General features: G+C 42.7%; 2 protein-coding genes across 2 annotated transcripts; one reads left to right on the forward strand and one right to left on the reverse strand.

Annotated features, from left to right (window-relative positions):
• Positions 1-1313: 1313 nt before the first annotated feature.
• On the forward strand, positions 1314-7414 carry LOC124032218 (acyl-coenzyme A diphosphatase FITM2-like). Its single transcript, XM_046344463.1, has 2 exons — positions 1314-1542; positions 4109-7414. The coding sequence occupies exons 1-2, from the start codon at positions 1352-1354 to the stop codon at positions 4686-4688; spliced, it is 771 nt and encodes a 256-aa protein (XP_046200419.1). The 5' UTR covers positions 1314-1351; the 3' UTR covers positions 4689-7414.
• Positions 7415-8732: 1318 nt separating this feature from the next.
• Positions 8733-26420, reverse strand: LOC124032217 (ganglioside-induced differentiation-associated protein 1-like 1). Its single transcript, XM_046344462.1, is given in 7 exon segments — positions 8733-9051; positions 9053-9210; positions 9659-9773; positions 11944-12038; positions 12928-13101; positions 15534-15726; positions 25932-26420. Coding segments are annotated over 7 exon segments (1104 nt in total). The 5' UTR covers positions 26115-26420; the 3' UTR covers positions 8733-8865.
• Between the last annotated feature and the right edge of the window lie 480 nt (positions 26421-26900).

Raw genomic sequence — 26900 nt, forward strand, 5'->3', positions numbered from 1 at the left:
GGGAAAGATGAACGGAGCAAAGTACAGAGATATCCTTAATGAAAACCTGCTCCAGAGGGCTCAGGACCTCAGACTGGGGTGATGGTTCACCTTCCAACAAAGCAACAACCCTAAGCACACAACCGAGGCAACGCAGGAGTGGCTTCGGGACAAGTCTGAATGTTGTTGAGTGGCCCAGCCAGAGCCCGGACTTGAACCCGATCGAATATCACTGGAGAGACCTGAAAATAGCTGTGAAGCGACGCTCCCCATCCAACCTCATAGAGCTTGAGAGGAACTGCAGAGAAGAATGCGAGAAACTCCCCAAATATAGGTGAGCCAAACCTTCAGCGTTATACCCAAAAAGACTTGAGGCTGTAATTACTGCCAAAGGTATCTTCAACAAAGTAGTGTAGTGGAGCGGGGTAAGAGTTTCAAGTTTCTTGGCGTCCACATCACCAACAATCTATTATGGTCCAAACACACCAAGACAGTTGTGAAGAGGGCACGACAACGCCTTCTTCCCCTTAGGAGGCTGAAAATATTTGCCATGGGTCCCCAGATCCCCAAAAAAGTTCTACATCTGCACAATTGAGAGCATCCTGACCGGTTGCATCGCCGCCTGGTATGGCAACTGCTCGGCATCCAACCAGAAGGCTCTACAGAGGGTAGTGCGTACGGCCCAGCACATCACTGGGGCCAACCTTCCTGCCATCGAGGACCTATATACTAGGCGGTGTCAGAGAAAGGTCCAACAAATTGTCAGACTCCCATCACCCAAGTCATAGACTGTTCACTTCACTTCACTGTTCACTACATTCCATACTCCACACATTTTCGCTGGCACCCAAAAGTACTCATAGCAATTTGTTATGCTTAGGAGGATGGGAAAACGGTCCAATTCACGCACTTATCTAGAGAACATCCCTGGTCATCACTACTGCCTCTGATCTGGCGGACTCACTAGTGTTGGAGTGTGCCCCTGGCTATCCCTAATTATTTGGTTTGCTTAATATAAGGAATTTTAAATGATTTCTTCTTTTACTTTTGATACTTAAGTATATTTTAGCAAATACATTTACTTTTGATACTTAAGCATATTTAAAATCAAACTTTTACTCAAGTAATATTTTACTGGGTGACTTTCACTTTTACTTTTACTTAAGTCATTTTCTATTAGGGTATCTTTACTTTTACTTCAGTATGACAATTGTTTACTTTTTCCAACACTGCTCTATTCCACCTCGTCAGAACCGCGTGGAATATACCAGAGAAGAAGACATCCTGTCGTAACACCAAAATGCAACATTCAAAGAGTTCATTGGCTAGAGAGGGCTGATGTACCTACCAATCCCCAGGTCATTCTTGTTCCATGTGTCCGCATTTCAACATGGCAGCCGTGGATGTCATCGTGGACAACTTTGCTGCACTTTGGAGTAAACCTTTTAACCGTGTTATATTGGCTCAGATTTTTTTTGCTATTTCAATAGTGGGATCCTTTGTAAATTGGACACAGCTCGTTCCGGAGACATATTTCAGCAACAGAAGAAATGTTGTCAATATGTAAGTAGCGGTTACCCATTAGCAAACTAGCTAGCCACAATGACAGCTCGATAATCATTGAGGCTGTAGGCTAGCTAACACCTACGTTTTTTTTTGTTGGTCAAATACTGTACAGCGGATAGGTGCAGACGTTGAATTTAAGTAATGAATGACAAGTGAAAATATGCATTTTTACATAAGTTTAAAATGCATATTTTCGGGATGTTAAAATCAGGTTCATTTTAGGTTCTGAATGAAAGTGGAAAAATACGTATTTCCCAGATGTTGGTTCCGAATGAATGTAGAAAAGACGTAATTGTCTACGTTCGGTCCAAATCAAGGCTGGTCCTGACCGGACAAAATCTGAACCAAACATAAACATCTGATTTGGTCCGGACTAGACCAAAAACCAATACATGCATACACCAATACTTTTTTCATGCTACCCAACTTCATCAGGAGTTGTTGTGAGCCTATTTTGCAATGTGTTTACACAGTGGGAAATGCAAAGTATTTTGTTTTTGCTATGATCAGCTTGTCAGATAAACTTGAACCACTGATCATGACAATGGGGTGAAATTCTTGGACAACAGTTGTGATTGTCCATTCTTATATTGTCCATTTTACTTTACACTAGAGAGGCACGCTGGGAATATGTTGAGCCCCTGGCTTTGACAACATGGGCACTACTTATCACTGAGCGGTATCAAAGTCCTTATGGCACTGGTTGAGAGATTGTCTACTACAAAATAATAGATTCCTCAACTCCTTGCCTGTCGACTCAAGTAGCGGAATCAACTCCTAAGATTCAGTATTTTTGCAACGGAGGATACTGAGTAGTTGCTATAGGCTACTTCAGAGAATACAATCTTTTGCATCTTTAACAACAAAGAGAAGGGAGAGAGATGGGAGCGGCATAGGTCGGCCAGCAGGCCTACAGTCAGAACTGCGGTAATCAAAATATGTATAAGCCGTCACAATGCTGTAGGCTCTCGCAATCTCTTGGCTTGCACGGTCTCTCAAGTTCACTAAAGTAGGGTCTGTCAATGAGTAGGCTGAAGTATTCTACATGCAATAGACTGAACCATACACAGTACAGTATGAAGATAGGATAAAACTGCTTCTCCAATAGAAAAGGAAACAGTCACCGGGTCTTGCAGTCGTCTCACGCCAAACTCTGCATATATAGGCCGTCAAATCAAAGGCACTCCTTCAACATAAAGTTGTTTTTCACGAAAATGTCAGTTTGTCGCCTTCGATTTTGGAGTAATAACATGTTCAACTACTTAAGACATTGGCCCGAATCTAGGTTGTGCCTTTAGATTTCAAGAAAATGTACAACTAAGGCACACCTTTTTTACTTCTTTCATGGACTTCTCAAACCCCAAATCTTTGCCTGGTGTGTTTCGCAAGCATTCCCAGAAGTCTTGCGATGTTGCGCCTCTGGATTTAGAAACTCTGTGACTGAACACACTCGCATCTTTCATAGCAAAGAAAAAGAGCAGGTGAGCCAGCAAGGGATATTGATAATCTGTGTCTTTCAATCTTGGCTTGCAATGCCTTGTAAATTCACCAAAAGTATAGCCTAATCTCTAATTTAATATCAATGAGTATGGCTAAGCTACAATATATAGTGCCAAGTGAATTGAAGTTGAACATTGCCAAATGTGTCAGTTGAATTAGGCTTAAATGGACACCCTGGCTGGCTGTTGGTGTCTTAGAGCAAAGCAGGGCATCCCTTCTAAACTTTTTGGAAATGGCAAGTTCACTTTCTCATTCATAAACGCATCTCAAGTACAAGTACTGTTCAGCAGCTCAAATCAGCTGGATGGGTGGTGGTGGGGGGGGCATATTTATTAGGAAGGACATCTACCATGGATCGCTAAAATACCATTATGGCAGTTAATATAGTTTGCCTAATTTCAGTTAATGTGAGAAAACAAGCACTAGAGTCATTGTACCATCTAAATATATTTTTATATATTTTGCATCAACAACAAAAGAATGTATTTTCGTTTTTTTGAAGCTGGTGTACAAAACTAAAATATGGAGAGAAAAAAAAAATAGAAAGAGAGAAAAAGCATAAAAATAGCACACAGAACAGCTCTACTGCTTCTTAGACTGGCATTCAATTAGAATGACAGATCTATAACTCACATTTCTATGCGAATGTGGTCATGGTTAGTTAAATGGCAGGGTCAGTTTAATGGCCTGGGGATAGAAGCTCTTTATCAGTCTCTCGGTTGTAGCAGGGTGAACAGGTTGTGGCTCGGGTAGCTGAGGTCCTTGATCTTCTTGGCCTTCCAGTGACACTGGGTGCTGTAGATGTCCAGGAGGGCAGGCAGTGTGCCCCCTATGGTGCGTCAGCCCATTGCACCATCTTTAAATTGTCAAGAAGGAGCGACATGGGGCTAAGATGGCTAGCTACAACAACCCCTTACCAATTTCTTCTTCTAGGCTCACGTTAGACACACGTCAGTCAGCGAGAGAGTTTGCCTGCAGCTATGTATTTACCAATACCTGCAGTCTGGTTCTCAACTCTGTGTGACAGTGCTACCTAAATGACCACTTCCTGTATCTCTTCCAGGTATTTTGTCAAAGTTTCCTGGGGCTGGTCCTTGCTGCTGTTGACCCCGTTCATCCTCTTCACGTCATACAAGAACTTGACCTTTGCCCTCCGGCGACTGAGCTCATTGGTGGTGGCCACAGCCATTTGGTACACCATCACCAAGTTTTTTTCCTACATCAACAATGCCACAGGTACCTGTCACGTTCCTGAATCTGAAGCCATGGAAGTCCCACATGATGACATCACCTCATGCAGGAATGCTGGCGGTCAATGGGACGGCTTTGCCATCTCAGGACACTCGTTCATTCTGTCGTACTCTGCACTCATCATTGCCGAAGAAATGGCACCTATGGTGCACCTGGTGAAGAAGAACAGGAATACTGTTTTGGATTTGTTATATGTTTCCCTTAATTGGATAGTAATCACCTGGATATGGATGTTTGTGTGTACCTCGGTGTACTTTCATTCTTTCCCTGAGAAGCTTCTCGGGACAGTTTTGGGGATTGTGCCATGGTTTGTCACATATCGGATATGGTATTCAATGCCCTTCTCTCCTGGTCTCCCATATCAGCCAAAAGAGCAGAGACAACTAGCTTAAAACCAGCACTACTTAGCACTAGGCTAGACCTCCTACTCTCCTAATGTATTGGCTCTGTAACATGTTTGACTGCCACCTTCAAAACACTCACGTTAAAAACATTGACATTCTTCTCATGTTCCAAGTTGACTGTTGGTATTTAAAGTTTTTTTTCTTTCCTTCAGAAAGGTCATTGGACAGGGGGCCAGGGTAGGTTTGCACACGCGGGTCTCGACTCCATGTGTGGCTGTAGGCATCTAGTGTTCTTAAAATGACACTGATGTCATCTGAGATCAGTGCAGTGCATGGCGTTGATGCCTAGGCCTATTCACTAGCTCGTCGTCCCCAGGGTTGGGGTCAATTTCATTTCAATTTAAGCAGTAAACTGACTTTTTTTTAAGATAAAGGTGTGCACCCCAACATAAAGAAAAATGAATTCACCACAACTCTGGGGGTCGTGCTATTTGTTTGGAATACTTCATCTTTTAAAAGCCAATGTTGTTCTGAAAGCCTTTGCAGTATGTGTATGTATGGTTGGAGAGTGTCATTTTAGTGTTAGTTCATTTTCAGTTTGTTTCAATTCTCATTATTTTATTTGTGTGGAAATGTATATTGGAGAGAAATATATAAAGTAATCAATTTTAGTGGCAAATGTAGTGGGGAACACTTGAGAATGTTTACAATGAAATAGTTGAAGGTATTTAAAAAAAAAATGTGTGCTTTGCCAACTCATTTTTTTGTAACACAACCCTCCAAATAGAAATGAGATCCGTTCTTATGTGGTTGTCCCACCTCGCTATCTTAAGATGAATGTACTAACTGTAAGTCGCTCTGGATAAGATGCTAAATGACTAAAATGTAAATGCCAAATGTCTTAAATGTCCAGCCGTTCTCAATCAACAATGTTTTAGTCATAAGGTTTACATGGCCTGACAAAATTATATCCTAACTTTTTTTTTTTTACAAATCATTAAGGACAACATGCAATTATTTCCAGAACCAAAAGGTTCTATTCATATTATGGCTACTACTAGCTGTAGGCCTATCTGTTTATTCTCAGCACTACCAAGGGAATATTCAGCATGATGTGCAAGTAAAATAAAAGGTATTTTTAGTAGGTTGCCTGACAATGCATTATAACACTTCATAACCAGGAGAATTGTCTGTTTTGCTTAGCATTGCGAAAAGCCATATAGTACAAAATAAGAGAAAATGCATTACATTCAATCATGTTGAAATAACAATTCTGTAAACTTATGTTTTTCATTTTCAGAATTTATTTTTCCTTGATGACAACTGAATAAATTAAGGCTTATGAACAGACATCAAAAGCACTAAATAAATGCATATTTATAAATATAAAAAAATACTATTGTGAAATATATTGGCCACAAATAACAACTAGGATTACTCAACTTGTTGAATTCCTTGGCTTGAGAGTTATGTGAGCCATATGAAATAAATACATAATTTGCAGGAACTCAGTTTTAAGAGGCAGTGAATTATTGGTAACAATGGTGATTGTTATAATGAAACCTAGAAAAACACTGACAATGATAGGCTAGTTATGGAAATGTAATTTCTCAATTGGTCTCTGACATTACACCCAGACAGTGTTAGTTTATGTATCAGTGAAAGTCCCAGGAAAAAACCCACCAAATGAAGTGGATTGTAGACACACTTGATTTGAACTACTGTTTGGCTAATAATGAAAGCCAGTGTATTAGTTGAGTACTAGGCTAAATGTACAAATGTGTTAACGTGCTTACTTCCAGCAACAACAAAAAAAGCTCAAACTTAAGATTTTCAAACCTGTGCCATTTTATGTTATTGTTGTTAGACAGGCAACTACTGGTGTCAAATGTTCTTTCCATTACATATATCTCCAAAGCTCAACATGAAGAAAACGCCAGACAGTTATTCAGTTGTGAATGTTTTCTTCTCACCAACAAACACCCAATGTGATGAGATGAACTGTGACTTCTCAAATTGCTGTTTTCAGATGAACTTGTAGGGCTGGTTTCCCAGACAGACATTAAGCCTGTCCCTGGACTAAAAAGTTATGTCAATGGAGATTCTCCCTTGAGCATGCTATTTAGTCCAGGACTAGCTTTAATTTGTGTTCAGAAACCGCTTCCAGGTGTGTCTTGACAAGTATTCAAAGTGAAACCTTTATGTGAATCCAAAATTACACCCTATTCCCAACATAGTGCACTACTTTTGATCAGAGCCTTATGGTCCCTTGTCAAAAGTAGTGCACTACATAGGAAATAGGGTGCCATTTAGTACTTAAACATAGATACCCTACACAGCTGACACACTGTTAATGAAACATTGGCCATCGTTTTTCAGCCATGCAGTCTGTTAACAACCATACGCACGGTTACTCTGTTCACTCAAAAATCTTGCCTTTTCCTTTTCCTACAAGGAATAAACATGTTCTTTGTCGAAATCTGCTGCCCATGACTTCACAATGAGATGGAACTGAAGATCCAAGGTTTATCTAGTCTTCTACTTTAATGCTCTCCTGTCACCTCACTTCCCTCTGCCATTTTGAAAAGGAGGACGGGGGGAGGACATGAGGAAAGACTATTGAGAAAGAGCTATTTCAGTGGCAAACCAGAACTGGATCTTACTGTCTTGTATGTTGTCTTGTTATGCATTGAGTGTCAAGTTACTGTATGTTTTATTTTTTTACCCAGACCTTATTTAAATTGAAATAAATCCTTGTAGTTCTACAATTATAACCCTTTTGACATTCATCTGTGTACATGCTAGCACTTCTGAGCAGAGGGGAACATTGTATAGATCAGTTAGACTCCAGAGGATTTGGGTTGCAAAATTCTGGGAACGTTCGATCAACTCCCGGGTTTTCCAGGAATCCTAGTTGGAGGATTCTGGATTTCCTGCTTATGCTCTCCTAATTCTGGGAATCCTGGAGAGAATAAGCAGGAAATCTGGAATCTTTCAACTAGAATTTCTGGAAAAACCAGGGAATATGTTGAAAGTTCCCAGAATTTTGTAACACTTGTCACAGTTTTCTAACAGGTTTGTAGTGTACAAGTTTAGTTTAAATGGCTAGTCATACAAGTTATGGGGAAAAAGCTTGGATTATTGAACTAAAACTCGTGCTGCTCAATGTTGCTGGGATCAAACCAATATGTCAGCTATTTATGTGACTATTTAACTGAACCATGTATAAGTTCATAGTCACTCTGTATGGACACTGTCAAAAGCCGCTGAGTGATTCCTCGTTCAATATTTTGGATGGCTCAATTGACACTTAAATTATTTCTCTATCAGACCCATCCTCTCTGACTTTAAAGTCAGAGAGCACTTCATGATCAGCTCAAGACTGTGGTGTGAGAAATGACAATCACATTTTATTAATGAATGAATTGATGGAGTGCATATACTCTCATAGTGCTTTAAAGGGAGTGCCTGTATATGGCTGAGAGTGTCTGTATACAGTCCCAATTCACTCCTTACCCCTTTCCTTTGTCCAGATCCTTCAATATTTGCATAACTGGAGGGTCTGGATTGGTATAAACAGTGGTGAAACTTACAAATCTGCAAACAACAATTATGGTCAAGGAGGAAAAGGAAAGGGAGCGAATTGGGACCGACTGGACGTCTCACTATCCTATCTTCTCATCTGGCAGTTTCTGGCAGCACAGGAAGTATCAGAAGGATTTAATAAAATAAACCAATGGCCAACAGAGGCATGAAGGGCAATAGGTGAACGCCAAAACTGTGATGAAAAACGACTTAATAAAACTCTATAGTGACGTGCAGGGTGTGGATGAGCCCCACTTTGGATATGGCGATGCAATGTCAAGACATTGTCTCTTATGTGTAGGGAATATGACCCTAACGATCATTAAAAACATAAGTTTGTTCCGTTAATTAAAATAACTGGATAATGCATGCCTCCAAAATTAGCTAATTAGAAAGTAATACTGTAGGTTGATAGAGACCTGAAGAAGGGAGCAAGAAATTAAATAGATGGATTGGAATACCAGAAAAGTGTGCTGTTAACAATTCCTTTGTGTATGGAATGTTCTTATCTTTGTTCACCTAGGTAAGTAATAGTGTTCCCTATATAGATTCATATTTTCCTCCTGTTGTAAAACATTACAGAAAAATTGAAACATCACACAAATACACAGACATTTAAGACATGGAGGGGGGGCGCTCACTACACATATTTCTTTTTTAGAAACCAATAGGCAAAGTACCCCATCCCTCCCAGAGAGCCCATGAGGAAAGAGGCCCCGAAGAAAGATGGCGGCTTCTTTTTTACCATTCGGAATGCATTGGGTAGAACTGCTGACAGAAGGGTTGTGTGGATGTCGCCCAGAACTTTTCGGAAAGCGTAGCGTTTTTTGCACCCGCTCGAAAAAGGACTGGAGGTTGGGTCGGCTGCCGTCCTCCCAGTATTTCTTTGAGAGTCCCAAGAACTTAAGCCTGTGCAACAAGGCTCCCAGGCAGACATCAGCTAATGTAAATTCAGGTCCACATAGCCACAACTCACACTTTTGACCTGCCAAAATAAAACATGCTACTGTAGCAGAGTGGTACAAAGTAGCATGGTTCCACATCTGTTTGTGCTATCGTGCCAACTGCAACTCCTGTGGTCATATAAGACGGGACAAACAGATCTGGGATCAGGCTAGCAAGATGAAACAGTCGCCATGTCCAAATACCCATACTAAATAGTATGCGAAAAAAATAAAAATAGTAAGCCGAATGCGTCATCTAATGCATGATTGCGTTGACTCTCGCCATTCGTTCATTTTGGTACAGCTTGTGTATCTGATTATCAGCTGTTGTCGGAAAAGAGGAGTGAATTCTACTAGACCAAATGGTTGAAATGGATGTGCAGTTTAGGTGAGTCGTGCGGTAATGTAGGTATTCGGACACGACCACCATGTTTGATAATGTAATGTCTGAACTGAAGGACATAAACACCAGTAATAATCTGCACTCACCTTCATACTCGATTTTCCTCTTTTCCAACTCGGCCTCTACCTGATCTAGTACCATGGCCAACTCTCCAAGGATCTTCTTTAGGTAGGTCACATTATCGTGGTCCAATATTTTTGCCTGTGAGCACAAGAACAAGCCCATGTCACATGTGTACAACCCATCAATATGCCCGTCTATGCAGTCTCGTATTGTCGCTATCTGCTCATAGGTGAAGACCACAGAAAACATTGGTGGACAACATCTGCCAAGAGACTGGTCTCAGAACAGAGCACCTACCAGCTGTCTTGAACAACAGAGAGCTATGGCATGTCTTCATCTGGGGTAAGCAAGCATCTATATGTCTCCTCGAAATACAATAACAGAGTAAAATAAACATATTTTTAACAGTGTAACTAATAACAATGGAAAATATAGGTACGTCTAAAGGGCTGAGCCAACCCGCTAAAAGGAAACCATTTTTTTAGCCAGCAGATTGGCCCTGGCAATGACAGCTATCCATGTTGATTCATCATGGGTCGATACAGAACTAGCACAGACCCTGACGCAAGCAAATAGGGTCATTTTGAAATATCTATCCTACATCACACTCAAACATTGTAAATAACAACCACGTTGGAATTGCTCTTCTTCGTAATAACTTAATCTAACTCATATTGCTTGATGTTTGTGTACAGTATGTGACAATTTGAGTCAGACCATTATCAGGTCATCTTAACAATCTTGTGAGGCCATTTCATTTAATGAAATCCTAATATGCCTCTAACATACAGAAACACATGCACACACATAAATGGTAAATAGGGTGACTGGAAAAGTCTATTGTTGCTATTGCATTATATCAATCATTGATTCGCCCTTTTTACGCTTCTCATGCGGTGTGGTGCCATGCTAACCCTAACCCTGTCTAGAGTCATGCTAACCCTAACCCTTCTTGTGCAGTGTGGTGCCATGCTAACCCTAACCCTTCTCGTGCAGTGTGGTGCCATGCTAACCCTAACCCTGTCTAGAGTCATGCTAACCCTAACCCTTCTTGTGCAGTGTGGTGCCATGCTAACCCTAACCCTTCTCGTGCAGTGTGGTGCCATGCTAACCCTAACCCTGTCTAGAGTCATGCTAACCCTAACCCTTCTCGTGCAGTGTGGTGCCATGCTAACCCTAACCCTGTCTAGAGTCATGCTAACCCTAACCCTTCTCGTGCAGTGTGGTGCCTTGCTAACCCTAACCCTGTCTAGAGTCATGCTAACCCTAACCCTTCTCGTGCAGTGTGGTGCCATGCTAACCCTAACCCTGTCTAGAGTCATGCTAACCCTAACCCTTCTCGTGCAGTGTGGTGCCATGCTAACCCTAACCCTGTCTAGAGTCATGCTAACCCTAACCCTTCTCGTGCAGTGTGGTGCCATGCTAACCCTAACCCTGTCTAGAGTCATGCTAACCCTAACCCTTCTTGTGCAGTGTGGTGCCATGCTAACCCTAACCCTTCTCGTGCAGTGTGGTGCCATGCTAACCCTAACCCTGTCTAGAGTCATGCTAACCCTAACCCTTCTTGTGCAGTGTGGTGCCATGCTAACCCTAACCCTTCTCGTGCAGTGTGGTGCCATGCTAACCCTAACCCTGTCTAGAGTCATGCTAACCCTAACCCTTCTTGTGCAGTGTGGTGCCATGCTAACCCTAACCCTTCTCGTGCAGTGTGGTGCCATGCTAACCCTAACCCTGTCTAGAGTCATGCTAACCCTAACCCTTCTTGTGCAGTGTGGTGCCATGCTAACCCTAACCCTTCTCGTGCAGTGTGGTGCCATGCTAACCCTAACCCTGTCTAGAGTCATGCTAACCCTAACCCTTCTTGTGCAGTGTGGTGCCATGCTAACCCTAACCCTGTCTAGAGTCATGCTAACCCTAACCCTTCTCGTGCAGTGTGGTGCCTTGCTAACCCTAACCCTGTCTAGAGTCATGCTAACCCTAACCCTTCTCGTGCAGTGTGGTGCCATGCTAACCCTAACCCTGTCTAGAGTCATGCTAACCCTAACCCTTCTCGTGCAGTGTGGTGCCATGCTAACCCTAACCCTGTCTAGAGTCATGCTAACCCTAACCCTTCTCGTGCAGTGTGGTGCCATGCTAACCCTAACCCTGTCTAGGGTCATGCTAACCCTAACCCTTCTTGTGCAGTGTGGTGCCATGCTAACCCTAACCCTTCTCGTGCAGTGTGGTGCCATGCTAACCCTAACCCTGTCTAGGGTCATGCTAACCCTAACCCTTCTCGTGCAGTGTGGTGCCATGCTATCAGTCTCACCATGAGTTTCTTCTGCTTGGAAAGGTATGGCTCTGTCAGCGTGGGTTCCTCGTGGTCCAGCTTCATCAGCTCTGACGCAGCGTTGGCTAAGTGTCCTGAGGACAGAGAGATAGAGACATTAATGACTCCTGGATGAAATACTGCTCTGAGTTAAGAGACAATAGTCAGTGACTATCAGAGGAAATAGTCATTTGAAACCCTTCTGTGGTCTAAAGCAGTACCAAAATAGATAGTGGATGTTCAGTAACAACAAATTATAACTAGTGTATACTTTCCTACATACAAGAATATAATGTTTTAGAAATACACAATTTACAAATGTGCAGAGACCCCATTGACTATTCGGTTTTCCTGCTAAATCTTAATTTCCCAGCGACAACCAATTTAAGTTATAAAATGTGAGAGATAAATCAATAAAGTGTTGTTCATGAAAACACATGAATGACTGATTAAAATATTAACATCATCGGTGAACTTCCTCTAAGAAATAAACAATAAATAAAGCATCAACATGATTTAACAGACATCACACTGGGCAGGGGGATCTCTGGTTAATTGATTCCCCTGCAGGGTTTAGGCCGGACCAGACTTTTTCTTGATTTACACAAACACGTCCATGAAGGAGCAATGCAGTGCCTGCAGACTCAGTTACCTAGTATCTCCTACAGGGAATTAATGACTTTGCTCCAATGATCTTTGCTGTGATAAGTATTTTAATTTTAAACCAGGTCAAATTGGACAGCATGATTTGGTTGAGACACAACCTGTTAATAGGAAAATGTTGTGAGAATGCTGAATAGTGCATTATTAATGGAAAATTGCAGATACTATCAATCAAATGTATATAAAATAATTATATGCAATATTATATTGAATGTTATTTACATGTGTGTTTTCATGTCCTGCATATTCTACAGCAATATTTCTCATGGATTGTGAATGGGGTGTTCCCACTGTGAAACACAGAATTCTGACTTGACTTACTACGTATTTCAGCAGTGGCGTACTTTGGGATCATGGAGTCTGTGGTGAGCTCTGGGTGCAGGATACAGCCGTGTGTGTAAGCATCCATGGGCAGGCCGTCCAGCAGTTTACGGTACTGCTGCACACACTCGTGGACAGGAGAGCCAGCATCTGGAATCAGCTGGGCCACCGTTTCTACAAGGACACCAGGTTCAAACAGACAGAGGTGTGTACAGCACTGTGACATAATTACACATATAGGAGCGTACAGTATTCTAACATATTAGGTCTGTAACATAAAGATACAGCACTGCAAAAGTCCACTTAACATATCACAAAGGATAACAATGGTGCATTAGGGGTATTTTCCTGTGTACACTCAGCCACAAAACTGTTTCTGAGAATGGGATCTATAGGCCATTAGACAGATATATAAGCAAACATTCCACCATATTAACAAATAGCTCTGTGTTTTTACTCTAAATTAGGACACCATAAAGGTAGGCTATGGGCTGAAGAAGGCTTACTGATGATTGGGAGTGGGGACACAGGAAAGGCGCAGGGATATTCCAGTATGTGCTGATTCTCCGGTTGCATGGCTCTAGGGTGGAGCCGATGCCCGGAGCTGCACCTGGCAGAAGGCCAGACTACTGGCTAATCAGTCAATCACTAACATGCCGACCTGGGCATGGGTGTGGCTGTACGTGCCCTGGCTCTGGAAATCTGCTGGTGCTCTCTGCTGCAGCGCTAAGCAGCACAGGGGTGTGAATATCAGAGCAGGCTCCTTAAATCATTTCTTAGGACAAACATGGCCTTGGCTTGGGCACACAATACTACTGGACTGACATGATGATGGTGCACAATGAAATGTCACACAGGAGAGAACCCAATGATCTCTGACTGTGTTACTGCTCAGGCACATTTACACTCTTAGAAAGAAGGTGTTCCAAAGGGTTCTTCGGCTGTCCCCATAGGAGAACCCTTTTTGGTTCCAGATAGAACTCTTTCAGGTTCCATGTAGAACCCTCTATGGAAAGGTTTCTACATGGATCCCAAAAAGGGTTCTACCTGGAGCCAAAAAGGGTTATTCAAAGGGTTCTCCAATGGGGACAACCAAATAACCCTTTTAGGTTCTAGATAGCACCTTTTTTTCTAAGAATGTATCAAGCAAATGGGCTACAGCTGACAAAATATCAAAACGAGATTCTCCCTGAGAAAACATAAGGAGAGAATATGGAGAGCTTAGGGCTCTTAGCTGTCATAAAATACTATGTGATTGGGCAGTGGATTACACCTTGCTGGAGGTAGGATTTCACCTGGGTCCACTACACCATAGGGTAACTTGAGTTGCCTTGGCAGGAGATTCTGTCCACGACTCTAATAGGATTTTCTCTGCTGCACCATCTGCACTTCCTAGGCCAGTTCCATCCCCTTTGGCAGGGTGCATTAGAAATTACACAGAGTTGAGAAAATATCTGTAAATCAAGCAGCTGAATGACACAACATCCTCTTTAGAATGAGCATGAGGTCTGAGTCATGTTCATTAGGCAGAAAGCGTTTTCCAACAAAGTGAAACGGGGAGGTATACCACAGTGTGAACTTGTCAAATAAGCAAATGCTAAACGCTTTGCTACACTGTGCCCTGCTGAACACAAATCTGTTATTAAATTTGTACATTAAAAATATCAACTGAAAATAATGTAGATGTCATCAAAATAGCTACATTTGTTTAAAGGCAATGGGCTTCAAATGAGCAAATGGAGATAAATGACAAGAGCTGGGTTAGGATATTGAGCAACCATTGAACCATAGCCTATCCGTTGCCTCTGAAATCAGTGTACAGTAGTTGGCAGCTATAGCACCAAGCTTATCTGTCATGGGGGGGGGTGAGCATGAAGTATCTCCATCTGAACTGAAAAGTCGTCCTTCATCCATAGGCCATGTTCAATATCCCCTCCAGCTTTCCTGGGGTCATCCTTTCAGGACGTTACATAACGACCCACAATCATCAGCACCTAAAATGACCCATAGGACCATGATAGGACAAATGACATACATACTTGAATTACACTTCCCTGATGAAAAACAGCAACATCTTACCAATGTTTATAAACCTTAAAATAGCAACCTTAGGCTCAATAGAAACCTTAAAATATTCCTAATCTTTGCTATGCAGCCGCCAGCCAGTCACTAACTTCATGGAAGATCATTTATCCTTGAGCTGCAATGAACCATATAATTGGCCAGTTAGATGTATCTCTGACATGTTCCTAACTGCACCTAACATGATGATTGATATAAAAAAAATGGTTGATAGAGATCAGTATTCTTAAAATGTGCATACTGTTTCCTATGCAGTCCATCACTGACTAACATCATCAACAAAAGAGATCAAGTTAGTCTGAAAAGCAATACTTCTCCCAAAGTAACCGTGCAGACTGTTGTACTGTTTTACTATGCAGACACTCACTAAACATCATGGACACCGGAAGTGATGAGTAGTCTGACAAGCAATACCCCCTCCCAAAGTTAGTCTCTATTTACTCAATAATCTGGTTGTAATAGCAAACTTAAAAAGACATAAAAATACTACGAAAATAGATCAATAGTAATGTCAAAAGCAATACCTCCCCCAAAGTTAGCCTCTAGGTACTGTATGATTTGGTTGTAGTCTGAGACGATGGTGTCTCCGTGGATGAAAACAGGCACCTCCTCCCCCAGGTTGAGCCTCATAAACCAGGGCTCATTGTGCTCGGCTATAGGGAGACTCACATCCCTCTCTTCACACAGCAGACCCTTCTCATTGATCACCAGACGCACCTACAAAAAGATTAACACAGAGAAACACGGGGAACAGAGAGACAAGTCACATCTTCGTCTCATAGCTTTACTCTTGTTTGTATGTGTTTTTGTGTTTTAGTACAATCCGTACTCTAATGGTCTATGTTATTACAATTTTATAACACATAAATGTGCTTGGCAAGTTACTCTGATAGAGAAACTCATTCAGGTCTACAAGGGTTAATATTCAAAAGCAAATTGTAATTTGTAGTCTACAATGTTTTGTTGAAGAACAATTAAAAAATAAAACAATGATATCTCTATTTCTAACCAACTGCACACCTTAGAGTAGGGAACCCTGCTCTACCTACACAAGTACAGGCACAAAACAGGCCGTTAAAAGGCCTTAGAAGAAGTAACACTCATGCACCATTGCCAGACATAGGCCCTACATCTTTTGTTTTCCTATCCCCAGGCAAAATAATGTTTTGTTGAGCTCAATATGAAACAAAAATGGCTTCTGTGAGGCAGGCAATATCCATTTACAGTGTCTATTTAAAGCCATGCCAAGCTCCATGGAGATGCATGGAGGGTCATTTGTAGAAATCAAATGAATGAATGTACAGTCAGCGCTTGACTTGGGCAGGAGCTCACCAGAGCTGAGTACCGGCACCTCAAATTCTCTACAGTTTGAGTTCCTGTTCCTCTCATAGAATATTAGCTCAAAAGTATTGTGGAGCTCCTACACCTAAGTATAAACAGTACAGGCACTCATCTATTTCAGTCCAAGTCAAGCACTGTGTACGGTAGATCACACTATGGAGGTGAGGGGGCCATGGAGTGAGAAACGTTGGACTTTTGTTGTAAACTTGTAACAAAACATCACAAAGTGGGAGTGCACGGACTGAGTAAACGGTTAGTATAGGAATTGTTACCACACCTTACTAGTACAGGAAAACCTTGCTATTGAGCACAGAGGGATGAAGTCTGGTGCGCAAGACAGAACCTTGTAGCTCGCTCAATTTACTGTATAATTATTATTTTTCCAAAAATACTGCAACAATTCCCATCACTGATTACGTATGTATTAGCATGAAACCTCAACTTTAACAGTGACTGGAGTAGATGACTGTAGAGAAGGATTAGGTGATACAATCAACCAGACCAAGTGATTCAACAGTGACAAATATTTCTCAATCATATTTATCTCTTAATCAATGACATCATCTCTGGTTGCAGCAATTGTATCAATCTAATTGCTAACCAGACAATTAATGACACCCTAGCATTAACTCGTCATCATAAACTGACATGGATCCACTGACAACCTCTGACATCTGAGCTGGAACCACCAGAGCAACAGATAGTTATAGAGATCTCTATATATTACTCAGAGAACTTCTGACATCTGAGTTAGACTCACTGACACCTGAATTAGACTCACTGACACCTGAGTTGGACTCACTGACACCTGAGTTGGACTCACAGTCATCTGAGTTGATAACTGACAACTGAGTGTTGACTACTGTATAGATCTAGCAGTAGAGACCTACAGGCTCTGAGTTATACTATCATGACGAAAGTGTAAATCTCCAACCTGCTGCAGCAGTTTAGAATGACAGACAGTGGAGTATTGATCTTCAATGGCTTCCAAATATGTGGTTACATTAAGTTATCAAACTCCCGCTACAGTCATTCCTCTTGTGTGCACAATCCATCATTTACTGTATGACAGATGGATCAGTGATCAAAGGAACTACTGTATGAGAGAACTATTCAGAAGTAGTTTAGATATCTTGATGCATTTCTAAAGACAGCAAGAGAAACAGGTTTGTACAGAGTAGTGCAATGACACAGCCATTTTCTGTCTGTCTCAGCTATATTTGCAGCATCTTGGACAAAATCCATATGGATCATGTGAATTGTGCAGGGACATACACTACATGACAAAAACTATGTGGACACCTGCTCATCGAACATCTCATTACAAAATCATTGGCATTAATATGGAGTTGGTCCCCCCCCCCCTTTGCTGCTATAACAGCCTCCAATCTTCTGGGAAGGATTTCCACTAGATGTTGGAATATTGCTGCTATAACATACTCCACTCCTCTGGGAAGGCTTTCCATTAGATGTTGGAACATTGCTGCTATAACATACTCCACTCCTCTGGGAAGGCTTTCCACTAGATGTTGGAACATTGCTGCAGGGACTTGCTTCTGTTCAGCCACAAGAGCATTAGTGAGGTAGGGCACAGATGTTAGGCGATTAGGCCTGGCTTGCAGTTGGCGTTGCAATTCATCCCAAAGGTGTTTGATGGGGTTGAGATCAGGGCTCTGTGCAGGCCAGTCAAGTTCTTCCACACTGATCTCGACAAACCATTTCTGTATGGACCTCACTTTCTGCAAGGGGGCATTGTCATGCTGAAATAGGAAAGGGCCTTCCCCAAACTGTTGCCACAAAGTTGGAAGCACAGAATTGTCTGGAATGTCATTATATGCTGTAGCGTTAAGATTTCCCTTCACTGGAACTATAGGGGCCTAGCTTGAACCATGAAAAACAGCCCCAGATCATTATTCCTCCTCCACAAAACTTTACAGTTGGCACTAGCGTTCTCCTGGCATCCGCCAAACCCAGATTCGACCGTTGGACAGCCAGATGGTGAAGTGTGATTCATCACTCCAGAGAAAGCATTTACACTGCTCCAGAGTCCAATGGTAGTGAGATTTAAACCACTCCAGCCAACGCTTGAAGCAGCATTCCCCAAGAGAGGATGGCTTTCACTTCAGCAGTAATAAATTAATGAACTCCTTTGAGGAAAAGATCATGATCATTAGAAAGCAAATGATGGACTCCTCTTTAAATCTGCATATTCCTCCAAAGCTCAGTTGTCCTGAGTCTGCACAACTCTGCCAGGACCAAGGATCAAGGGAGACACTCAAGTGTTTTAGTACTATATCTCTTGACACAATGATGAAAATAATCATGGCCTCTAAACCTTCAAGCTGTACTGGACCCTATTCCAACTAAACTACTGAAAGAGCTGCTTCCTGTGCTTGGCCTTCCTATTTTGAACATAATAAATGGCTCTCTATCCACCAGATGTGTACCAAACTCACTAAAAGTGGCAGTAATAAAGCCTCTCTTGAAAAAGCCAAACCTTGACCAAGAAAATATAAAAAACTTTTGGCCTATATATCGAATCTTCCATTCCTCTCAAAAATAAGTGAAAAGGCTGTTGCTCAGCAACTCACTGCATCCTGAAGACAAACAATGTATACGAAATGCTTCAGTTTTGTTTTAGACACCATCATAGCACTGAGACTGCACTTGTGAAGGTAGTAAAGTACCTTTTAATGGCGTCAGACCGAGGCTCTGCATCTGCTACCTGTCCCAGACCTGCTGTTTTCAACTCTCTAGAGACAGCAGGAGCGGTAGAGATAATCTCAATGATCGGCTATGAAAAGCCAACTGACATTTACTCCTGAGGTGCTGACTTGTTGCACACTCGACAACTACTGTAATTATTATTATTTAACCATACTGGTCATTTATGAACATTTGAACATCTTGGCCATGTTCTGTTATAATCGCCACCTGGCACAGCCAACGGGTTTCTCCACGCATCGCGCCGACAGAAACAAACATCTCTCTGGTAAGAAGAGTGGCGGGGGCGTATGCCTCATGACTAACGGGACATGGTGTGATGAAGGAAACATACAGGAACTCAAATCCTTCTGTTCACCTGATTTAGAATTCCTCACAATCAAATGTAGACCGCATTATCTTCCAAGAGAATTCTCTTCGATTATAATCACAGCCGTATATATCCCCCCCCAAGCAGACACATCGATGGCTCTGAACGAACTTTATTTAACTCTTTGCAAACTGGAAAACATTTATCCGGAGGCTGCATTCATTGTAGCTGGGGATTTTAACAAAGCCAATCTGAAAACAAGACTCCCTAAATTTTATCAGCATATCGATTGCGCAACCAGGGGTGGTAAAACCTTGGATCATTGTTACTCTAACTTCCGCGACGCATATAAGGCCCTGCCCCGCCCCCTTTCGGAAAAGCTGACCACGACTCCATTTTGCTGATCCCTGCCTACAGGCAGAAATTAAAACAAGAGGCTCCCACGCTGAGGTCTGTCCAACGCTGGTCAGACCAAGCTGACTCTACACTCCAAGACTGCTTCCATCACGTGGACTGGGACATGTTTCGTATTGCGTCAGATGGGAATATTGACGAATACGCTGATTCGGTGTGCGAGTTCATTAGAACGTGCGTCGAAGATGTCGTTCCCATAGCAACGATAAAAACATTCCCTAACCAGAAACCGTGGATTGATGGCAGCATTCGCGTGAAACTGAAAGCGCGAACCACTGCTTTTAATCAGGGCAAGGTGTCTGGCAACATGACTGAATACAAACAGTGCAGCTATTCCCTCCGCAAGGCTATTAAACAAGCTAAGCGTCAGTACAGAGACAAAGTGGAATCTCAATTCAATGGCTCAGACACAAGAGGCATGTGGCAGGGTCTACAGTCAATCACGGACTACAAGATGAAATCCAGCCCAGTCACGGACCAGGATGTCTTGCTCCCAGGCAGACTAAATAACTTTTGCCCGCTTTGAGGACAATACAGTGCCACTGACACGGCCTGCAACAGAAACATGCGGTCTCTCCTTCACTGCAGCCGAGGTGAGTAAGACATTTAAACGTGTTAACCCTCGCAAGGCTGCAGGCCCAGACGGCATCCCCAGCCGCGCCCTCAGAGCATGCGCAGACCAGCTGGCCGGTGTGTTTACGGACATATTCAATCAATCCCTATACCAGTCTGCTGTTCCCACATGCTTCAAGAGGGCCACCATTGTTCCTGTTCCCAAGAAAGCTAAGGTAACTGAGCTAAACGACTACCGCCCCGTAGCACTCACTTCCGTCATCATGAAGTGCTTTGAGAGACTAGTCAAGGACCATATCACCTCCACCCTACCTGACACCCTAGACCCACTCCAATTTGCTTACCGCCCAAATAGGTCCACAGACGATGCAATCTCAACCACACTGCACACTGCCCTAACCCACCTGGACAAGAGGAATACCTATGTGAGAATGCTGTTCATCGACTACAGCTCGGCATTCAACACCATAGTACCCTCCAAGCTCGTCATCAAGCTCGAGACCCTGGGTCTCGACCCCGCCCTGTGCAACTGGGTACTGGACTTCCTGACGGGCCGCCCCCAGGTGGTGAGGGTAGGCAACAACATCTCCTCCCCGCTGATCCTCAACACGGGGGCCCCACAAGGGTGCGTTCTGAGCCCTCTCCTGTACTCCCTGTTCACCCACGACTGCGTGGCCACGCACGCCTCCAACTCAATCATCAAGTTTGCGGACGACACAACAGTGGTAGGCTTGATTACCAACAACGACGAGACGGCCTACAGGGAGGAGGTGAGGGCCCTCGGAGTGTGGTGTCAGGAAAATAACCTCACACTCAACGTCAACAAAACTAAGGAGATGATTGTGGACTTCAGGAAACAGCAGAGGGAACACCCCCCTATCCACATCGATGGAACAGTAGTGGAGAGGGTAGCTAGTTTTAAGTTCCTCGACATACACATCACAGACAAACTGAATTGGTCCACTCACACTGACAGCGTCGTGAAGAAGGCGCAGCAGCGCCTATTCAACCTCAGGAGGCTGAAGAAATTCGGCTTGTCACCAAAAGCACTCACAAACTCCTACAGATGCACAATCGAGAGCATCCTGGCGGGCTGTATCACCGCCTGGTACGGCAACTGCTCCGCCCTCAACCGTAAGGCTCTCCAGAGGGTAGTGAGGACTGCACAACGCATCACCGGGGGCAAACTACCTGCCCTCCAGGACACCTACACCACCCGTTGTTACAGGAAGGCCATAAAGATCATCAAGGACATCAACCACCCGAACCACTGCCTGTTCACCCCGCTATCATCCAGAAGGCGAGGTCAGTACAGGTGCATCAAAGCTGGGACTGAGAGACTGAAAAACAGCTTCTATCTCAAGGCCATCAGACTGTTAAACAGCCACCACTAACACTGAGTGGCTGCTGCCAACACACTGTCATTGACACTGACCCAACTCCAGCCATTTTAATAATGGGAATTGATGGAAATGATGTAAATATATCACTAGCCACTTTAAACAATGCTACCTTATATAATGTTACTTACCCTACATTATTCATCTCATATGCATATGTATATACTGTACTCTACATCATCGACTGCATCCTTATGTAACACATGTATCACTAGCCACTTTAACTATGCCACTTTGTTTACTTTGTCTACACACTCATCTCATATGTATATACTGTACTCGATACCATCTACTGTATGCTGCTCTGTACCATCACTCATTCATATATCCTTATGTACATGTTCCTTATCCCCTTACACTGTGTATAAGACAGTAGTTTTGGAATTGTTAGTTAGATTACTTGTTGGTTATCACTGCATTGTCGGAACTAGAAGCACAAGCATTTCGCTACACTCGCATTAACATCTGCTAACCATGTGTATGTGACAAATAAAATTTGATTAGATTTGATTTGAAGAGGACTGGCCACCCCTAATAGCCTGGTTCCTCTCTAGATTTCTTCCTAGGTTTTGGCCTTTCTAGGGAGTTTTTCCTAGCCACCGTGCTTCTACACCTGCATTGCTTGCTGTTTGGGGTTTTAGGCTGGGTTTCTGTATAGCACTTTGATATATCCGCTGATGTAAGAAGGGCTATATAAATAAATGTGATTTTATTTGGCATTTGCATGGTGATCTTAGGCTTGTGTGCGGCTGCTCGGCCATGGAAACCTATTTCATAAAGTTCCTGACGAACAGTTAATGTGCTGATGTTGCTTCCAGATGCAGTTTGGAACTCGTAGTGAGTGTTGCAACTAAGGACAGACCATTTTTACGCGCTGCACACTTTGCACAATGTAAAAATTCCCATTCTGTGATCTTGTGTGGCCTACCACTTTGCGGCTGAGCTGTTGTTGCGCTTAGACGTTTCCACTTCACAATAACAGCACTTACAGTTGACCGGGACAGCTCTAGCACGGCAGACATTTCCATGTAGAACCTAAAAATGGTTCTACCTGGAACCAAAAAAGGGTTATCCTATGGGGACAGCCAAAGAACCCTTTTGGAACCCTTTTTCTAAGAGTGTAAGTATAAAATGTACTCTATTTGCCTGTATACAGGCCACATTTACAGCTGCTGAGAGGACAGAGGAACCAGGGTATCCTAACATTCCTTGTTCATTATCTCAACATGAATGCCCCATAACTATGATTAAACCAACCTCAATGAGAAGACAGGGTAGACTTTGCTTAATGACAGTTGCACTGTTTAACCTAAAGGAATGCAACATCTCTAAATCCTGTATTGAGTGGAACCACGACAATGAGCCTCATGTTTTACTAGTACTGTTGAGTGACAACAGGCACAGATCAGCAGTAGCTTCCAGAGAGGCTCGTAGCCAATATCCTAATGGTTGACAGACTAAATCACACATCTTTGCCACATGGGGAGTGGAGCAAAGCTAGCTGAGCACAATACAAACAGCTGTGAGAGTGGATGTCTAATCAGGTACAGAGCAACACTGGCCCATGTTGTCTGCATTGCATGATATTTCACAATGATTAGTAACTTACCATACATACAGTGGGGCAAAAAAGTATTTAGTCAGCCACCGATTGTGCAAGTTCTCCCACTTAAAAAGACGAGAGAGGCCTGTAATTTTCATCATAGGTACACTTCAACTATGACAGACAAAATGAGGAAAAATAATCCAGAAAATCACATTGTAGGATTTTTTATTAATTTATTTGCTAATTGTGGTGGAAAATAAGTATTTGGTCAATAACAAAAGTTTATCTCAATACTTTGTTATATACCCTTTGGTATTCACACACTGTTGCTGGTATTTTGGCCCATTCCTCCATGCAGATCTCCTCTAGAGCAGTGATGTTTTGGGGCTGTTGTTGGGCAACACGGACTTTCAACTTCCTCCAAAGATTGTCTATGGGGTTGAGATCTGGAGACTGGCTAGGCCACTCCAGGACCTTGAAATGCTTCTTACGAAGCCACTCCTTCGTTGTCCGGGCGGTGTGTTTGGGATCATTGTCATGCTGAATGACCCAGCCACGTTTCATCTTCAATGCCGTTGCTGATGGAAGGAGGTTTTCACTCAAAATCTCATGATACATGGCCCCATTCATTCTTTCCTTTACACGGATCAGTCGTCCTGGTCCCTTTGCAGAAAAACAGTCCCGAAGCATGATGTTTCCACCCCCATGCTTCACAGTAGGTATGGTGTTCTTTGGATGCAACTCAGCATTCTTTGTCCTCCAAACACGACGAGTTGAGATTTTACCAAAAAGTTATGTTTTGGTTTCATCTGACCATATGACATTCTCCCAATCTTCTTCTGGATCATCCAAATGCTCTCTAGCAAACCTCAGACGGGCCTGGACATGTACTGGCTTAAGCAGGGGGACACGTCTGGCACTGCAGGATTTGAGTCCCTGGCGGCGTAGTGTGTTACTGATGGTAGGCTTTGTTACTTTGGTCCCAGCTCTCTGCAGGTCATTCACTAGGTCCCCCCATGTGGTTCTGGGATTTTTGCTCACCGTTCTTGTGATCATTTTGACCCCACGGGGTGAGATCTTGTGTGGAGCCCCAGATCGAGGGAGATTAGCAGTGGTCTTGTATGTCTTCCATTTCCTAACAATTGCTCCCACAGTAGATTTCTTCAAACCAAGCTGCTTACCTATTGCAGATTCAGTCTTCCCAGCCTGGTGCAGGTCTACAATTTTGTTTCTGGTGTCCTTTGACAGCTCTTTGGTCTTGGCCATAGTGGCGTTTGGAGTGTGACTGTTTGAGGTTGTGGACAGGTGTCTTTTATACTGATAACAAGTTCAAACATGTGCCATTAATACAGGTAACGAGTGGAGGACAGAGGAGCCGCTTAAAGAAGAAGTTACAGGTCTGTGAGAGCCAGAAATCTTGCTTGTTTGTAGGTGACCAAATACTTATTTTCCACCATAATTTGTAAATAAATTCATAAAAAATCCTACAATGTGATTTTCTGGATTTTTTTCTCATTTTGTCTGTCATAGTTGAAGTTGTACCTATGATGGATATTACAGGCCTCTCATCTTTTTAAGTGGGAGAACTTGCACAATTGGTGGCTGACTAAATACCTTTTTGCCCCACTGTATCATGACATATTGGTGCCAATCCTGGTTTCACTATAATTGTATGTAGGGAAAGGTAAAGAATTCTGTCTCTACATTCAAAATGCATAATATAGATTCGGTCTACACCTTTCATTGCCAATTTACATGTCCTTCAGGGCTTGAAATGTAAGCATTATGCCCGAGTATCGAAACATACTGTAGGCCTATCTATTACATATACTGTACATTGAAAGCACATGCAAAGAGGATAGAATAAGTTCAACATGAGGTGGACATTATTTTTTCACAGAAAATGTTAGATGAGGCAATAATCTCAGACTTTGTCATCTGCCTGTTCCTTAAATTCCTAATCTGGAAAGCTGTTGATAATAATGAAAGGAGATTGAAGCTCTGTTATAATGCAACATCTCTCACAGACGCCCCACGGCTGTACGGGTATAAGTGGCACTAACTCAAAACGCCGAGATGTCAAGGCATTGAGCTATGGTGGTCTGCAGACAACATGAATAAGATCATGCTCTACACATCTGAAAGGAAAGATCTCTGTTTCACAAAGACTCATGTGGAGTTCTTGCCTATCTTTTGTTTTTCACAGAGAAACCTCATTTTACATAAATTATTTAGATTTGGCACGTCGGACCACATATGCGGTGTAGACTGATTTCTCATCGATGAGGGGAAAACTGTCAAAACAGACGTCTTGTTAGAATTAGACACCATCTTCTTCGCTGAATCATCCATTGTTACATAATATTGATCACCTATCCAGCTATAGCCTTTCTATCTCGTATAAACCAATGTCAAGAAAAATGTCCACACATGCTGCCGACGTTTCATAACGTCTCATATTGGAAATATTGCCAGAATTAAATCATTTCTAACACAGACCTATAACATTATATTTCAAATAATTATTTTCGAATAACACATTTAGCTCCTATAGCAGATATGACATGTAAGAGAGAGACACCCCCATTTCGTTTTCATGATGTCTGTGTGTTACCTTTTGAGAGATGAAAGACTGCGTCCAGTGATACAAAACAAGCTTGTCTTTAGAGAAATTAGGTTTCGTCTCGATAGCTGGCTCCTCGCTTTTCTCTCCGTCTGTCAATTCGCCGTCTTCATCCAAGGCTGAGATGGGCCACCAGCTACAGTTGGTAGGGGTAACATTGTTGGAAGACGCCATGACAGAGGGGTTTGTGCGTATGAGATAGAACCAAGGGAGGGATAGAGGAGAGATGGAGGGAGGGAGAGGGAGGGACAGAGAGGAAATGAAAGAGAGCGAAAGCGCAAAGGATTTCAGTACCACGAACGGAGCATCATCAATTCAACGCGATGTGCTATAATCAGTTCCGGACAGCGACCGGTACTGAAATCTAGATCTCTTTCGATAAAGGTAGCTTGCAAAAATGGTATCGCGTAATCCACAGAACGCTAACCCTTAATAACTCAAATATGTAAATACGTTTACGATTAAATCAAAGTGTAGACGACATCACACACGCACAAACATGCGCGGTGGAAACCCCTTGCCAGTGATGGGAGGAGGGTGCATTTGACATGAAGATCAAAGTGCTCTCTATTAGAACAGGGTGTTCGAAAGCAATTAATTAAAGACCTTAATTCAAGAAAATATTTTTTAAACAATAATTAATAGTTTCCAACATTGATAGGTCCATTAAAACTCACCCAAGGGAAAATGTGTTTAGGTGGAAATAAGATGCAGCCCAATCCCGCGAATGATAGCCCAAAAAGCTCCAATGAATCCCCCCCCCCCCCCCCCTGTCCCCGCACCTGTGTAAAGCAATTGTTATGTTTTTTTGTGTTTTTGAACCGCAAATATTGCAATGATTGATCCGTGCCAGTAGAGGGGGCGACATAACATGCTTGGGCTGAGCAATCAGGATCCGAGTCACTGGACTTTAGTGCCAAAAGATATCCCAGGCAAGCCTCAAGGCGGCGTAAAACTAAG

Source organism: Oncorhynchus gorbuscha, linkage group LG03, assembly GCF_021184085.1.
Source record: "Oncorhynchus gorbuscha isolate QuinsamMale2020 ecotype Even-year linkage group LG03, OgorEven_v1.0, whole genome shotgun sequence".
Taxonomy (NCBI): Eukaryota; Metazoa; Chordata; class Actinopteri; order Salmoniformes; family Salmonidae; genus Oncorhynchus; species Oncorhynchus gorbuscha.

Excerpts from the sequence above, each read along its gene's own strand:
- LOC124032218 (XM_046344463.1), top strand. The coding sequence starts at position 1,352 with ATGTGTCCGCATTTCAACATGGCAGCCGTGGATGTCATCGTGGACAAC. Across the intron at positions 1,543-4,108 it reads AGAAGAAATGTTGTCAATAT|GTATTTTGTCAAAGTTTCCT; the intron begins GTAAGTAGCGGT and ends TATCTCTTCCAG.